The 17178-nt window shown below is 38.2% G+C and overlaps 1 protein-coding gene across 1 annotated transcript in view; it reads right to left on the bottom strand.

The window, feature by feature from the left end:
• HEPH (hephaestin) overlaps positions 1–17178 on the bottom strand; it is a 244155-nt gene that overhangs the window by 164880 nt on the left and 62097 nt on the right. Inside the window, exons 6-7 of the mRNA XM_056130041.1 lie at positions 11840–12008; positions 10605–10741 (exon numbers count right to left, since the gene is read on the bottom strand). Coding sequence (XP_055986016.1) covers positions 10605–10741; positions 11840–12008 — 306 coding nt within the window. The remainder of the gene's footprint in view (positions 1–10604; positions 10742–11839; positions 12009–17178) is intronic.

Raw genomic sequence — 17178 nt, forward strand, 5'->3', positions numbered from 1 at the left:
TGGACAGCTACATGCAAAAAATGTCTCAGATCTCTGCCTAACGCCACGTACAAAAGTAAGAAATATATGAAATAAAAAAAACTCAACATCAGACCTGAATCTATAAAGTTCATTGAAGACAAATTTGGCAAAACCCTCCATGATATTGAAGCTAATAGTATCTTCAAAGATGTCACACCACCGGCCAAGCAAGTGAAAACAGAGACAGACAAATGGGACTATCTTAAAATAAGAAGCTTCTTCACCTCAAAAGAAACAGTGACCAAAATACAAAGACAGTCTACAGAATGGGAAAGGATATTCGCTGAATAGACATCCGACAAGGGGTTGATATCAAGGATATACAAGGTACTGGTTGATCTCCACAAGAAGAAAACATCCAACCCCATCAAAAAATGGGGCGATGAAATGAACAAAAACCTTCTCAAAGAAGAAATCCGAATGGCTAAAAGACACATGAGAAAATGCTCTACGTCATTAACCATCAGGGAGATGCAGATCAAAACAACAATGACATATCATTTCACACTACAGAGACTGGCCCACATCCACAAGAACAAAAGCAACAGGTGCTGGCGTGTATGTGGCGAGAAAGGGACCCTCCTTCACTGCTGGTGGGAATGCCGACTGGTTCAGCCCTTTTGGAATACAATATGGACGATTCTCAAAAAATTAGAAATTGAGCTCCCATTTGACCCAGAAATACTACTCCTTGGAATATATCCCAGACAGGCAAAAAAGTATAGTCGAAGTGACATCTGCACTTGTTTGTTCACTGCAGCACTCTTTACAATAGCCAGAATCAGGAAAAAAACCTGAGAGCCCAAGAACAGATGACTGGTTAAAGAAAGTTTGGTACATTTATACAATGGTGTACTATGCAGCTATTAGAAAAGATGAAGGCATGAAATTTACATACAAGTGGTACTACATGGAAATCATCATGTTAAGCGAAATGAGTCAGAAAGAGAGGGATAGACATAGAAAGACTGAATTCATCTGGGTAACATAAAGTAACAAAATAGGAGACTAACACCCAAGAGTGGCCGAGATTAGTACCAGGAATTTTGCTCCATGGCTTGGAGGCCAGCCAGACATGCTAGGAGAGAATGTAGCTCAGATAGAGAAGGGAGCACCAAATAAATGGTGTTGGGAGGATCCTCCCAGGATGGGAGAAGCATGCTGAAAGTAGACTATAGACCAAACATGATTGCCTCTCAATGCCTCTTTTGCAAACTACAACACCCAAAGGAGAGAGAAAACAAAAGGGAATGCCCTGCCACAGAGGCAGGTTGGGATGTGGGGGATGGGGGGTGGGAGGGATACTGGGACCCATGGTGGTGGAAAATGGGCACTGTTGGAGCGATGCATACTTGATCATTGTATAACTGAAACCCAAACACAAAGATGTGTAAGTCTACAACTGTACCTCATGATGTTTCACTAATGAAAATTTTTTAAAAAAGAAAGATTTTAAGTTTATTAATAAGCCCGTTTGAAAACTTATCCCTGAACAATAATAATTATCCACTGATATAAAAATCAAAGTGAACTAATATCTATATATTAGACTAGAAACTATGAAATATATTTAATATATCATTGGCAGAACTCTGCAGGAAATTAACCTCAGTTTTAATAAAAAGAACAGTGGCAATGAAAATAAAAATAAATTGTACATCAAATTAAAAATTTTCTACATAGCAAAATAAACTCAAGCTCTAATAAAAAGATAGTGTACTGAATAGTAGAATACATTTTCACAGAATACACAAGAAAAAGGGTTGCTACCCAATATTTATAAAGCACTCACAAAACTGAACAGCAAAAAATCCAATGACTCCTATCCATAAATGAGGTGAGAAAATGAACAAATATTTCTCCAAAGAAAATGTATGGAAGATCAACAGGCAATAATAAACTTCTCATTATCAATCATTATTAGGGAACTACAAATCCAAATAATAATGCGGTATCATACATATCACTCCTGTGAGAATGGCATGTAGCAAAAATTCTGTATACTGTGTTTATGTGGTTTCGGTGATAAATGAAACCTCATCTGCTATTGGTGGCAATGTCAACTAATTTGATCTCTGTGGAAATGTGATAGATATGGATATCTATAAAAATAAGAGTCTAAGAAGCATATGACCCAACAATTCCACTTCTTGGTTTCTATTCTTCCAAAAGAAAAAAAAAGCAGAAACATTTATTCAAAAAGATATATGCAGACCGATGCTCATTGCCGTATTTAATAGCCAAGATACATAAATAAATGCCCAACTAATGATGAATGAATCAGAAGTTGTGGCTATGTGTACACAGTGGAATCCTATGCTGCTCTAACAATGAGGGAAATCATGTAATTTGCAGAACATGGATGGAAATAGAGGAAGTCAATCAGAGAATATGGATAAAAAACAGAATGGTCTCTCTCCCATACGTGTGGTGCTTAAAGATACACAGCAAAACAGTAACAAAACTCCAACAAAAATATAATGAGAAAACTCATTCATACAACTGAATTGGGTGTGGGTTTGAGACGGAGAACTGCTGGGGTCCTTGAGAAAGGAAGGCAGTATGGGTATGGTGATGAAATAATGTGCATGAAAAAAACATAATTAATATTATTAAAAACCAGAGAATCTCAATCAATAAAAAATTGTTTTAGGAGCCAGAGAGATAATTCAGGAGGTAAGATTCCAGGTTCAATTCCTAGTATCAAATATGACTTCCTAAATCCTGGCAGGATTGATCCTTGAGCATAAAACCAAGAATACTGACTGCTGGCTGTGATGGATAAGTATAGCACTGTAGCACTGTCCTCCCATTGTTCATCGATTATCTCAAGTGGGCACTGGTAACGTCTCTATTCGTCCCAGCCAGCATGGCGGCAAAGATGCCAGGCTGTCCCTCCCCGATTCCCCGTCCACTCGACAGTCTGGCTGTCACCCCACAATGTGCCTCTGGGTGCCATCTTAGCACATCAACAACCCTGGTCCAGAGACATATCAACAAGTCCAGGAAGACACCGCAGAGCCGGAGATCTCTCTGGGCCCCATACAGAGCCAATTTCACTGGGTCACTCCAGATGGGGTAGGTGCAATGCCCAAGCCTACCCCAGATGGAATCCTGGTGACCAAGAGCTGTCACAAGCAAGAACTAGGTATGCGGGTTCCAGGACTAAATCTCCATGCTGCATGGCAGCAGAGGTGCCAGTGTGTCCCTTCCCAGCTCCCCGCCCATTCATCAGCCTGGATGTCATACCTACAATGTGCCTCTGGGTGCCATCTTAGCGCACCAGCAGTCCTGGTCTAGAGATGTCCAATTGAATCCCAAAATGGATTAATTCCCTATAGAAAGGCCTCTGGAACCCACCCATTTACAATCTAGGATTCAAGAAGTACGTGGCTGTGACACCCAAGATATTTAAATTGGGCATTGGACAATAAACAATTTAGCATCTGTCTCTGGCAGGCAGGCTTGAATGGTGGTTGGAAAATTCGGGCAAACCATAATGCCCGAATGTAAAGAGAGAATATTGGGAAAAGTGCCTGCCATGGTGGTAGGGTCAGGGCTGAGATGGGGTGAAAGAATATACTGAGGACACTGGTGGTGGAAAGTGTGCACTGGTGGTGGGATGGTTGTTTGATCATTGTATGGCTGAATCTCAAACATGAAAGTTTTGTAATTCTATCTCATGGTGATTCAACTAAAAAAATAGTAATATGAATTTCATGCCCAATTCAAACAGCTTAATAAATGGCTAAATAAATACCAGTACTCCTGCATTTAAAAAACTATTTATAAGCATAAAAGTCAACACTTTTATAAAAAGCTGACATAAGCTATAATTATTCATTTTAATGAAAGTAATTTTTTATATAACTTCACTGACACCCACATCCCACAATGACCACCATGTAAGTGGCCTAACTTCACAGCATAATCACTAATCTTAGAAGAGATACAAAACCAAGGCAATTAGACTCATGGCTACATGGGTTTTCAGGCTAGAAACTCTGGGGTCCCCTCAGGAATGCTAGTGGGACAAGAATTATCCCAATTCTACAGATTTGGGGAATCCTGGAGCATGCAACTTGCAGAATCTCCAAATGTCCTAATACTTCTATCCCAGTATGAGCACAACACATTATATGGGAAAGTAGCATAGGAGCCAACTAAGCTCAATAAGCAAAAACATTAATACAAAGGTCCAATTAGCTATGAGCAGCTGAGTAGATTGGCACATCAACAACGCTGGTCCAGAGACATATCAACAAGTCCCCGAAGACACCATAGAGCCGGAGATCTCTCTGGGAACCATTCAGAGCCAATTTCACTGGGTCACCCAGATGGGGTAGGTGCAGTGCCCCCGCCTACCCCAGATGGTAGTTGATTAAGAAATTGATTAGGAAATTAAAGTAACTAAAGAACTCACATTTGAGAATAACATAAAAGATAACTACTTACAAATGACATGATAATTACCACAGAAGAAACTAAATCCTCCACTAAATACTTCAAAGTAAATTATAAAGTTCACTTGAAGATCATCAAGGCATGTATTGCATTTCTATATTTAAGCACAAGTTAGAAGAAAAATTAATTAGAATAATATCATTTAATGTTGCATTTTAAAACAAATATTGAGGGCTGGATCCATAGCACAGCTAGTAGGGCATATGCCTTGCACGCAGTTAACCAGGATTCGATACCCAGCATCCCATATGGTCCGAGCACTGCCAGGAGAAATTCCTGAGTGCATGAGCCAGGAGTAACCCCCATGCAATGCCGGGTGTGACCCCAAAATAAGCAAAACAAACAAAAAATAAAAAAACAAATACTGGTTGTATACCTGGATAGTACCAAGAGCTAAGGTGTTTGCATATAGCTAGAATTCTTGACATTAATATGGTCCTCTAAGTAGCACTGGTGTAATTCCTGAACATAGAACAAGGAATACCCCTAAGCAAAATTAAGTGTGTCTCCAACTCCCCACTCTCAAATAAAATACTATGTATCAATTTATGAATGACGTGAAAGACATACATTTAATACCATAAGTCAGATTTAAAATAAATAGATGATAGAAGGAAATGGATAAATTATTCCATGCTTATTGATGGGAAGAATTAACATTATCAAAAGATCATTCTGACAAAAACATTATACAAATACAATGAAATATCAAAATTCTGCTGTCATTTTTCAAAGTATGCTAAAAGTAGATCAGTAGAATTAATGCTACTAAATTTTGCATACAGCACAAGTCTCAAAACAGAATGGCCTCTCTGGCTCCTGATCAACCTTCTTAATGGCCATGATCCCAGAGACTCAGGAACAAATCTCAGAACCCAACAGGTTTTGGCAATAAATCCCTCTGGATTTAATTGTTAAAATTTCAGTATTCCAAAATCGCGTGGCCACTACTGTAGCCACGCAACATCATATGTTGTTCATAACCAGCAATATAAAACAAATTGTTTACTGTTGCCTTTGTGGTAGAACTGAGTGTTGGGGTAAAATCCCAAATAATAATGGTGGGTGTGGTGTCGAAATGTTGAATGTAATCAAAGTATAGAAAGAATAATTTGGAAATCATCTGCACCACATGTAGGGGGAGGGTGTAGGATAGGGGATATACTGGGGATTTTGGTGGTGGATAATGGGCACTGGTGAAGGTACGGGTGTTTCATTGTATGACCGAGACTTAAAACTGAAAGCTTTGTAACTGTTCTCATGGTGATTCAATAAATAAAATTATTAAAAAATGGAAAGAAATAAGGTGGAGTTCATGCACAATTCAATCAGCTAATCAGTGGCTGAATAAATAGAAGTACTCCTACATTAAAAAAAACACAAAAGAGACAAAGAAGACTTTAGAGACAAAAAAATGGGGGGTATCAAATTCTTTCTCATTAAACTGAATTATAAAGCTATAGTAATGCAAACAGCGTGGTACAGAGACAAAAAGACATGTTATGAACTAAGCCCTGCTATTATCAATGTCATAAATCACAGTAACTTAAATAAAAATGTAAAAAAAGCATACATGGACTAACAAAATAGAATTGAGAACCCATAGATAAATCTTCTTGTACAAAGAGAGTTAATTTACAACAAAGGAATCAAGAACATAAAATGATGGAAAATATGCCTCTTCAATAAATGGTGGTGAAAAACTTGTATAATCCCATGCAAAAAATCATAACATTGAACTACCACCTTATAGGGTACACAAAACTGCATTGGAAATGGGTTAAAATTTAGACCATACAACCAAAATGTCTACTACACTCCACCAATACCCTTATGTTAGTAAAGTGCAGTAACTTTGTAAATATATTACCTTAATTCTAATGCAAAAATAAAATAAGAAGCAAGAGAGATAATACAGAGGGCAGGAAGTTTTCTTTGCATGTGGTAAACATAAATGAAAATTTTATCCCCTGCACCTCATATTGCCCCCAAGCATTGTCAGGAGCGATTCTTGAATGCATAGAGATGAGTAAGCCATGAACACTGCCTTGTGTGGCACAATACAACAATAGGAAATAAATAAATATAAAAATTTCAAATCCAAACCATAATATATAGAAGAAAACAGAGAAAATACTCCATGCCATTTCCTTCTGTGGCATTTTCAATGATTCCTCACAATTTTCAAGGAAAACAAAAATAAGCATTGTCACTAATTAAAAGGCATCTGTACTGTCAAAGAGTCAAATCAACTACCACTAAAGTGAAATGATATCCCACTGAATGACAATGCTCAGACAAAAATATCAAACACAATGGAGTACCCACTGTCATAAGAGATGCAACCTTACTTTTTGTGACAACACAGATCACGATCACGACCATGACCATCCTGTTATTCGCCGGTTGCCTCGAGCAGGCACCAGTAACGTCTCCTTCGTCCTAGCCCTGAGATTTTTAAAAAAGTGCCATATTCAAGGCTCTTTCAGAGTTAGGAGAATGAGACCCATCATTGTTAATGGTATTTGGCATATTGGGTACGCCATGGGTAGTTAGCCAGACTCTGCCGTGTAGGCAGGTTACATTCGGTAGCCTGCCCCCACGCCTGGCTGTCCTCGCCTGGGCCCCTTGGAGGGGAGCAGGTTGAGTTTCTCTCCCCGCCCCTACCAGGGTTCTGGCAGTCGAAGACCTCCAGAACCAGCCACCACCATGCTGAGACCACTCTCCGCACACATGAAGGTACTGGCAGAGGAACAAAGGCATGCAGGTCCCGGGGCTGAGATCTCCAAGCCTACTCAGATCGGGACTGAGCATGCTTCACCCAGATCCTCCAAATTCCAGTGGGCGGGAGTCACACCCACCAACTGGCCCCCTGGCACAGTGTAATCTCATCAACGGCCAAGACTCAGAGACTATAAAACACAGCTCCTGGAAGAGAACAACGCAGAGCCTCCTGCCCCCGCACCTGTCGGTCCTCGCCAGGGCCCCTTGGAGGGGAGCAGGTTGAGTTTCCCTCCCTGCCCCAACCAGGGATACGGCAGCCAAAGACCTCCAGAACCAGCCACCACCATGCTGAGACCACTCTCTGCACACATGAAGGTACAGGCAGAGGAACAAAGGCATGCGGGTCCCAGGGCTGAGATCTCCAAGCCTACTCGGATCGGGGCTGAGCATCCTCCACCCAGATCCTCCAAATTCCAGTAGGCAGGGGTCACACCCACCAACGGGCCCCCTGGTGCCGTGTAATCCCATCAACGACAACACAGATGGAAAGCCAAATTCCAGATGTTCTCACCTATAGTTTTTAGACGTAGAAGGAGTTATACATAGAAATGGTTTTATATAGTAAAATTTATTTTAATTACTTCTCAAGAAATTAGCAAAGAAAGATTGAAACTAAATATAAGAACAATAATCACTTAATCACTTAACTTCCCGTTAGTCGTCGATTTGCTCAAGCGGGCTCCAGTAACGTCTCCATCTGTCCCTGTCACGTGCTAGTGTAAAGACACTACCTCCACTACCCAGCCGTCGCCACACTCCAGGACACTTTCCGGACCCGCGTGGCAGCTCCGGCCGAGACTCACGCACGACTGAAGACCCGCAGAACAAGATAAGCGGAACTCTCTGAGACCTTGGACTCCAGCTCAGCAGACCCAGGGAAAGAGTTTCTCTGCTTGCTCCCACCAACCACAGGTGACAAAGGGATTCTAATCAGGAGCCCCACCCTACCCTGCCCTGTCTGTTTCCATCAATCACCCACAACCACCCAGGGATCGGATTGTGCACAGAAGACCCACCCTACCCAGATAAATACCTCACTGGCAGACTTCCACTATCGACACTACCTCCACTACCCAGCCCACGCCACACTCCAGGATGCTTTCCGGACCCGCACGGCCGCGAAAGTTGCGGCGCGACACATCATAAGACACTAAATACCCATCTTCGGGAATTGTCGTACCATATTTGATAGGGTTCAAATATGGTAACACCTACAAGGGTGATTAGAGGTCGCCCCAAAAGCCTCTATCCCTCTCGGAAAGACTGGCAAGCTACCGAGAGTATTCCGCCCGCACGGAAGAGCCTGGCAAGCTATCCGTTTTGTATTCGATATGCCAAAACCAGTAACTACAACTGGTCCCGTTCACCTGACCCTGAAGGCTTCACCGACATGGCAGCACTGACAAGAAGAACAATAAAGAAAATAATAATTATTGTACTAGGTATAGGTGAAATACAAGCCAACAAAGGATATAAAATATCAGTAAAACAAAGATATGATTCTTTGAAAGAATTAATCAAATACTTAACCGAGTAAAAATACTTAACCGAGTAAAAGAAAAGAAAATCCTGATAAAAGAATCAAATAAAAGTATGCATATAAATACAATTACCACATAAGATAGTACTATTAACATCTATATGCAAACAAACTAGAAACATTAAAAGAAATGGACGAATTTTCCCAGACTGGACGAGAATACTTGAATAGATCAACTACAAATACAAAATAATATTTTCCCCAAGAAAAAAAAAGCTAAGTGAATTCACCAGTATATTCTTTTAGAAAGGTTTTAAAGAGTATCTAATGCCCACTATTATCCAAGCAGTTGAGATAATATATTTGCACATCATACATCTGTAAAGATTACCTATAATTCATACGGAATTGTCAAAACTCCACAAGATAAAAATTCAATCCAATTATAAAATGGGAAATGCCACAAACAAAGTTTCCCAAAGAAGATGGCCAATAGACATGTGAAAGAAATGCTAATCACTTATTACTAGAAATATGTAAATAAAAACACAGTGATAGATAAACTCAACCATGAAAATAGCCTAAATGAGAAATATTGAAGACTAGATGTGCTGATAAGTATATGGAGAAAAAAGAATGTTTTTGTACAGCTAGTGGACGTGCAGATTGATGCAGCCTGTGTGAAAAATGTTATGGGAATAACTTCAAAAACTAAAAATGGAAATTCCATATGAATTACCAACAAAGCCAACTGGATATCTGTACTCCTCTGTGAATAGAACTAAATGTTCTTAAATAGATTACTGAATGGAAAAAAGCCTAGTAATGACAATAATAAAAATAGTATGTTGTATATATACGTATATATACATACATACATACAATAGCAATTGTATATAATTTTGTGTTTGGGTTAAGATGGATAGAGTGGCGATAATAGTAAATTAACTACAAAGTGAAAGTTCACTCAGTGTGAAATATGAATTACTAAAACAGAAAACAACAAATAATATCTTTTAAAATCAGTGAAAACTATGCACCTTACTAGAGTGAATGTGGAGAGGAAGTTTGATAATGAGTGAAAGTGTCATTTTTGGCTGTGAATTAGCACTAAAACATTGGTGTTAGGAATAGTAACTGTTACATGTATACAGACTCGTAGAACTCAACGTCTGAAATTATATACTGTAGTAATTCAATCATAAGTCTATGAAGAAAATTAAAAACGCTAACAAAAGCTACTGGAGTCATTCTAAAATTCTGATATTACAAGTATGATACTGGAAGACATTCATTTAATAGCATTTACTAGTTAAATAAATGTAAGATTATATATGTGTGTTTATATGTGTATATATATACCATTATATACAATAGCAGATTATGAGTGATCTTTTAACATGTTGTAAATTTGTACTAATGAAAAATAATCTAAGGCTCTAACATATTTTCAGCAAACATTATTTGACTGGTAGGCTTTTCAAACGCATTTATATCTTATTATCTTTACAAAAAAGTTCATCATTTGGATTTCACTTTGGAAAAGCCAACATGGCCGACCGGAGTTCGATTCCTCCGCCCCTCTCGGAGAGCCCGGCAAGCTACCGAGAGTATCTTGCCCACACAGCAGAGCCTGGCAAGCTCCCCGTGACGTATTCGATATACCAAACACATTAACAACAAAGTCTCCAATGGAGACGTTACTGGGCCTGCTCGAGCAAATCAATGAACAACGGGAGGGCCTTTACTTACTTACTTACTTACAACTATGCCCAGAATCTAGTTTCTAATTTCTCATTTTTTGGCTTTTAGTAAATGAACTTTATAATTTCAGTATAATTTCGGTAATCCTCACCCAGAATTCCAAGATGTTTATCTTCCTCAGTCTGCAACTTCTCCTGGAATGTCTCATCCTTGAAGGCTTCATATCGGACTTTCCAGTAACTTCCCCCAATTCGACTGGAGCTCTTCTGGAAGAATTTATTTGAGCCACTATAACATAATGAGATAAATGATGCATGAATTCATTATGTATAAAGCACATTCTCTTGTTACCCTTAGTCTAATAAAAATCATGGATTTTATTTTTAGGAACAATGTTAGAAATCATTCAGGATAATTTTTACTGGTTACATTAGAAGTTAAATCTACTATCGTTGAATCTATTCTCATGATGCCACTAATAAGTGCTTCAAAGCTTCTGCTTCAGCCTTTCTAAGGTCATGGCATTCATTTTCATAGAAAGTAACTCCACCCAGTATTGGACGTTTTTATGATGGGAGTTATATACAATAGTCTGAAGTGTTTATTCTTGCAAACTCCAGAGACTAAGTTCAGTTCTGTTCTCAAATTGTTCACACATAAGCTAATCATCAGTACCTGTTCTCCCTTGAAAATGAAATACCACGAAGCAAGCCCATTTAGATATTATGGAGCTAGCCTGGGATGCAAATGCCTATTCTTCAAGTTCAATTCATTATATTCTGTTGTGAGAATAAGGAGTGTCCTAATATATTCACCTCAAACTCTTCTAGTCATCTAAAAATTGCCAATTCAGTAAAATACCTAAATCTAATATTATATATTGTCCAGTAAATTATAATTTAAGACCTAGCATCTTAATCATCCATTTTATTTTGATGATATCTGAATATGGTCAAAGGTAGCAGAATTTGGAGAAATACTTCTAAAAGGATAGGCCTGACATGACAATAAGGAAGTTTTCCTCATCCTTTTTCTTGAGTGCTTTTTACATCACAAGTTAAATGCTTCCTTCAGACTATGGCGAAATAAATAAATGTGTAAGAAAGTAAACAGTGAGTTTTTTTAAGGTGGATAGATGATAAATATCATTTCAACTGATCTCATCCTATCTGGATCTTCTATTATGAATGTGGCCTGTAACTACAGTAGAACCTGTTTCAACTGCTTGCCTCTTTTCCTGGGCATATATTAACCCTATGTAACCGCTAAAGAGTTTGCTATAGCCCTAAGGGTAATCTCTAGACACCAATGCTACCACGAAGTGAAGTGAGAGATTTATTAGAAGTGTTTTTGACTGGATCCGGGTAAGGAGAGGAAGCCTCTTACCTGCCTGGCTCCCTCAAATTCTTCCCAGTACTCCCATCATGTCCCAGTGGGCCATAGTCCCACTGAATCTCATTGGCCATAATGAAGTACTGCCGGACTCTGCCCGTGAGCTGATTCACAGGAGGGCCCATGGAGCAAGATTTGACATTGTAGAATGCTTGCATGCCACCTGGAAGGAGAATATAATGGTTTACCCTATTCTATGTAACAGGTATTTTACCTAGATAACTCACTCTCCTCCTCCTTTAATAATCACTCTTCATATTCTCCACTGTTACCCTTCATAAATGAGTAACATTTGCTTATTTTTAAAATGAAGTATAAATATCTATCCCTGATGATCACCATTTCTCATTTACCAAAACCTCATTTCAGTCTTTGAAATATTGTACAAAATACCTTGATACCAGAAAAAAAGTTCAAATAGAAATCATATAACTATCAGTAGAAACTCAGACAAGTTACTTTCTAGACGTGAGCTTTAAATTGACTTTTACTTTTTTTATAATTTTTTATTGAACCACTGTGAGATAGACACTTACAAATATGTTCATGATTAGGTTTCCATCATACGGTGTTCCAACACCTATCCATCCACCAGTGTACACTTCCCAGCACCAAGTGTCCTTAATTTCACTCCCACCCCACCCCAGCATATGCTCTGTGGATGCATTTCTCTCTGTCTCTCTCCCTCTCTCTCCCCCCTTTTAGGCATTGTGATTTGCAACTAAACTGTGTCTTTCAAATAAGAAGAATTAGAAAGTCCACTACACATAATTAATAGGAGCATTAAATCTAAAGAGAGCAGCGAACTTTCTGTTAAATGGGATATTTCTCAAAATAGTAAAACATGTTCTATACATAAAGATCGAGATCTGAGTTGCAACTCTATGAAAAAATGAAGATACTTAGTGTCCCCAAATATGAAAGATGTTACATTCAGGCATACTGCTAAGGTGTCTGAATATATTACCTGACAACTCAGAAATTTCACTCATAAATATTATCAATTTTGTTCTCAGACTATGCCAAGATTTGAAAATTTTAATTATCAAATGTTATCGGAATTAACCAGACAAATCACTCCACCAACTAAGAACGGCCATGCACCACCACCCACGGAATCGAGAAAGAGCTATCAATCTGTCAATCCTGTCCGACTCCGGGCCGGGTGAGGTTTCCCGTGTTGAGTCAAATTAAGCCGCAGGCTCCACTCCTGGAGCAATAGCACAGCGGGTAGGGCGTCTGCCTTACAAGCGGCCAACATGGCCAACCCGAGTTCGATTCCTCCGCCCCTCTCGGAGAGTCCGGCAAGCTACCGAGAGTATTTGATATGCCAGACACAGTAACAACAAAGTCTCCAATGGAGACGTTACTGGGCCCGCTCGAGCAAATCGACGATCAACGGGAGGGCCTTTACCTTTACCTTTACCCTAATTATCAAATGAGTAAAATTATCTTTTGTTAGAAATCATCTTTCTAACAAAAGCACAACGTTGAGAGATTACCCTGGGTGAAACAGTTTAAGTCTTAGAGTACAAATGTGCAGGCAGGAAAGGATAGAATATGAGGGATAGACTAGACTTCAAAGAATCATTTATTAATACTGTATTAATAATTTATTAATAATCATTAATAATTCATTGTTGACTTATCAATAATTCATTCAAATAAAATAGAAATGATACTGCAAAAATGTGTGCAGGATAGCATAGGATAAACTATTTAGATTCTTGAGGTAGAGGGAACATGCACAAAACAGAATCAGAATCTGTGACAACTTTATATTTTAATAATGTCAGGTGATTGGCTATGTGAAATACTCAGTCCCTGATCTTTCTGTATCAACTGGATTTTGATGTGCATACTAATTATTCTTAATGTCTCTGTCAGTTTAAACCAAGACTAACATGTTCAGATCTCTGGTGGAGAGGTCATATCGTTTTGAATAAATAGCCTGACTGTAAGACTACTGATGGTTGCCAGATGATCCTAAATCTTGGACAGACCGTGTGTCTATTTGTTAGTCTCTTTATGTGTATGCTTATTTCATTCCCTGAGACCACCCCCACTAAATGAAGGTCCAACGTGCAAGTCCAAATGACATTAGACAAATGATAACTCCCAATGTGATCTAAAAACAGAAAAATAGATCACAAAGAAATGACACATGAAGACGCCAAAAAGTGTTAATTTGAGGCACTCAAACTCATAGATATTATCTCAGGTGAGAAAGAAAAACTATAGTAACAAGATTCTTAGCCATAGGAGAGAAGAACTAAAAGCAGAATAAGAAATGGTAAGTTTATTGAGTTTAAATCATGACAGTAATTCAAAACAAAGAAAGAACAGAATGTATTTTGAGAGAAAAACATGTCAAAATGGGAGGTCTTCCTGAAACTATACTAACTTTCCCCACAGTAATAATAACTTTGTTGTCAATAGGGTAGTGCAAGATAAAATTGAGGGAGCCTCAGAAGAAAAGAAGGATTTTCTATCCAATAAGTATGCGAGAATGAGACCCTTACATTTCATTGCCCAAATGCTGGAGTATAAGAGGGACTGAAAACTATCCAATTTTCCCAGCACCACTTGTCAAAGAGGTTTTACTTGTTCCACTTCATATTTCTTGCTCCTTTGTCAAAGATTAAGTCGTCATATATTTGGGGGTCTGCGACAGAATATTCAACTTTGTTCCATTGGTCTGCAAGTAGTGTCTAACCCAGTACCATGCTTTCTTAATTACTACTGTTCACAATAGCCAAAATCTGGAAACAACCCAAGTGTCCTAGAACAGATGACTGGTTAAAGAAACTTTGGTACATCTATACAGTGGAATACTATGCAGCTGTTAGGAGAGATGAAGTCGTGGAATTTGCTTAAAAATGTATAGGCATGGAGAGTATCATGTTAAGTGAAATGAGACAGAAAGAGAGGGACAAACACAGAAGGACTGCACTCATTCGTGGAGTATAAAACAACATAACATGAGGCTGACACCTAAGGTTAGTAGATACACGGGACAGGGTGATTGCTCCATAGCTGGAAGCCTGCCTCATGACCAAAGGGGAGAAGGCAGCTGGAATAGAAAAGGGATCACTAAGAAAATGATGGCTTGAGAAACTGGACGGAATGGGAGATGTGTGCTGAAAGTAGATAAAGGATCAAACATGATAACCTCTCAGTATCTGTGTTGCAAACCATAATGACCCAAAGTAGAGAGAAAGTATGGGGACTATTTTCTGCCATGGAGGCAGGGAAAGGGTGGGAAAGGGAGCTTGTACCGGTGATATTGGTGGTGGGGAATGTGCAGTGGTGGATGGGTTGATGTTTGATCATTGTGTGTTTGTAACCTAAACATGAAAGCTTGGAACTTTCTTACGGTGATTCAATAACATTTTTAAAAAATTAAAAAAGCAGGACTGGAAAGTATAAGAAATATCAGATGGCTTTCAAATAAGGGGGGCTAATTTACATGGATATTATGAACACATTCATGTTCATAGATTTTCATTAAGGACAATATTATAACATCATATAGTATTGTCTTTAGAGAACAGGGTATGGGAATTTTTACAGTAATCAGAATGGCTAAATTCAGCAAAGAATTATCACATAGAAATATATGAACCCCTAATAGTTATGGCTTAAAACAATATTGTTAAAATAAAAAATTGTTCATAAAATGATTGTTTAGCCTAACACATACTGGTTTACAGAATTATGCATTTGGACATAATGCTTTTATATTAGCAGTATTTAATTATCATAATTTGTTCCTGTGATCTAAGCAGAAAAATTCCATAGTTCTTCAAAGTTTTTTGATGGATAAAATGTTTATTAATATCAATAAATTCTAAGTAAATTGATATTATAGCATTGTAACTAAAAGGGGTTCAAATAAAGTTTATTTAATCTGATTGAGAGGCAAAAGTGTAAAACGATGCATTTATATATCTAGGAATATTTTATCTCTCAGATTTTGATAACAAATTTCTAGAGCTATTTAGCAAAAAACTGAGTGATTTTACACACCACCTGAAGTTGTGAATAAGGAAACATTTAGGCAGTCATTAGAAATAGATGTGAGTTTTTATTAAAGGTTCATATATGGAAATCTTTATTAACAAGTAGGTATTATACTGTAGTATAAATAGTACCAGTAAGAGCCTAAAGACTTTTTCAGAACCTCTATTCCCAGTAAAACCTCCAAAGGAATTTTCTAAAGAGAGTGGGTCACTTTAAAATACAAGCCTCTCCATGAAAAAGATATTAAGGGCATTCAGGTTAGAAAGGAAAACCTCAAGCTCTCACCATTCGCAGATGATATAATACTATACTTAGAGGACGCTAATACCTCTACGAATAAAATCCTAGAAACAATAGACTTGTATAGAAAAGCTGCAGGCTACAAAATCAATACCCAAAAGTCCATGGCTTTCATATAAGCAAATAGTGAGAGAGAAGAAAGTGACATAAAAATACAATCCCGTTCACAATTGTGCCCCAGAAAATCAAGTACCTAGGAATCAGCTTAATTAAGGAAGTAAAGGACTTGTACAAAGAAAACTACAAAACGCTACTTCAAGAAATAAAAGAGAATATGAGAAAATGGAAAGATATCCTGTGCTCATGGATTGGGACAATTAACATTGTCAAAATGGCAATTCTTCCTAAAGCATTGTACAAATTTAATGCAGTCGCTATAACGATACCAATGACATTCTTCAAAGAAATGGAGCAAACACTCCTGAAATTCATATGGAACAATAAGCATTCATGAATAGCTAAAGCAATTCTTGGGAAAAAGAAAATGGGAGAACTCACCCGTCCTCACTTCAAACTCTACTACAAAGCAGTAATAATTAAAACATCATGGAACTGGAACAAAGGCAGAGCTGCAGACCAATGGAATAGGGTTGAATATATTGACATCTCCCCCCAAAACATATCATCATCTAATGTTAATAAGGAAGCAGGAAATGTGAAGCGGAGAAAGGAAAGCCTCTTTAACAAATTATGCTGGCAAAACTGGACAGATACATGCAAAAAAATGGGTTTAGATCTCTGCCTAACACCATTTAAAAAAGTAAGATCAAAGGTGATTAAAGACCTCAATATCAGACCTGAATCCATAAGATACATTGAAGTCAAAGTTGGCAAAACCCCTCCATGACATTGAAGCTAATGGTATCTTCAAAGATGTCATGGCACTGGCCAAGCAAGTGAAAACAGAGGTAGACAAATGGGACTATCTAACACTAAGAAGTTTCTGCACCTCAAAAGACAAAAAAAAAAAAAGAAGTGACCAGCTACATGCAAAAAAATGGGCTCAGATC

The sequence above is a fragment of the Sorex fumeus genome, unplaced genomic scaffold (assembly GCF_029834395.1).
Source record: "Sorex fumeus unplaced genomic scaffold, SorFum_2.1 ptg000073l, whole genome shotgun sequence".
In the NCBI taxonomy this organism is placed as follows: domain Eukaryota; kingdom Metazoa; phylum Chordata; class Mammalia; order Eulipotyphla; family Soricidae; genus Sorex; species Sorex fumeus.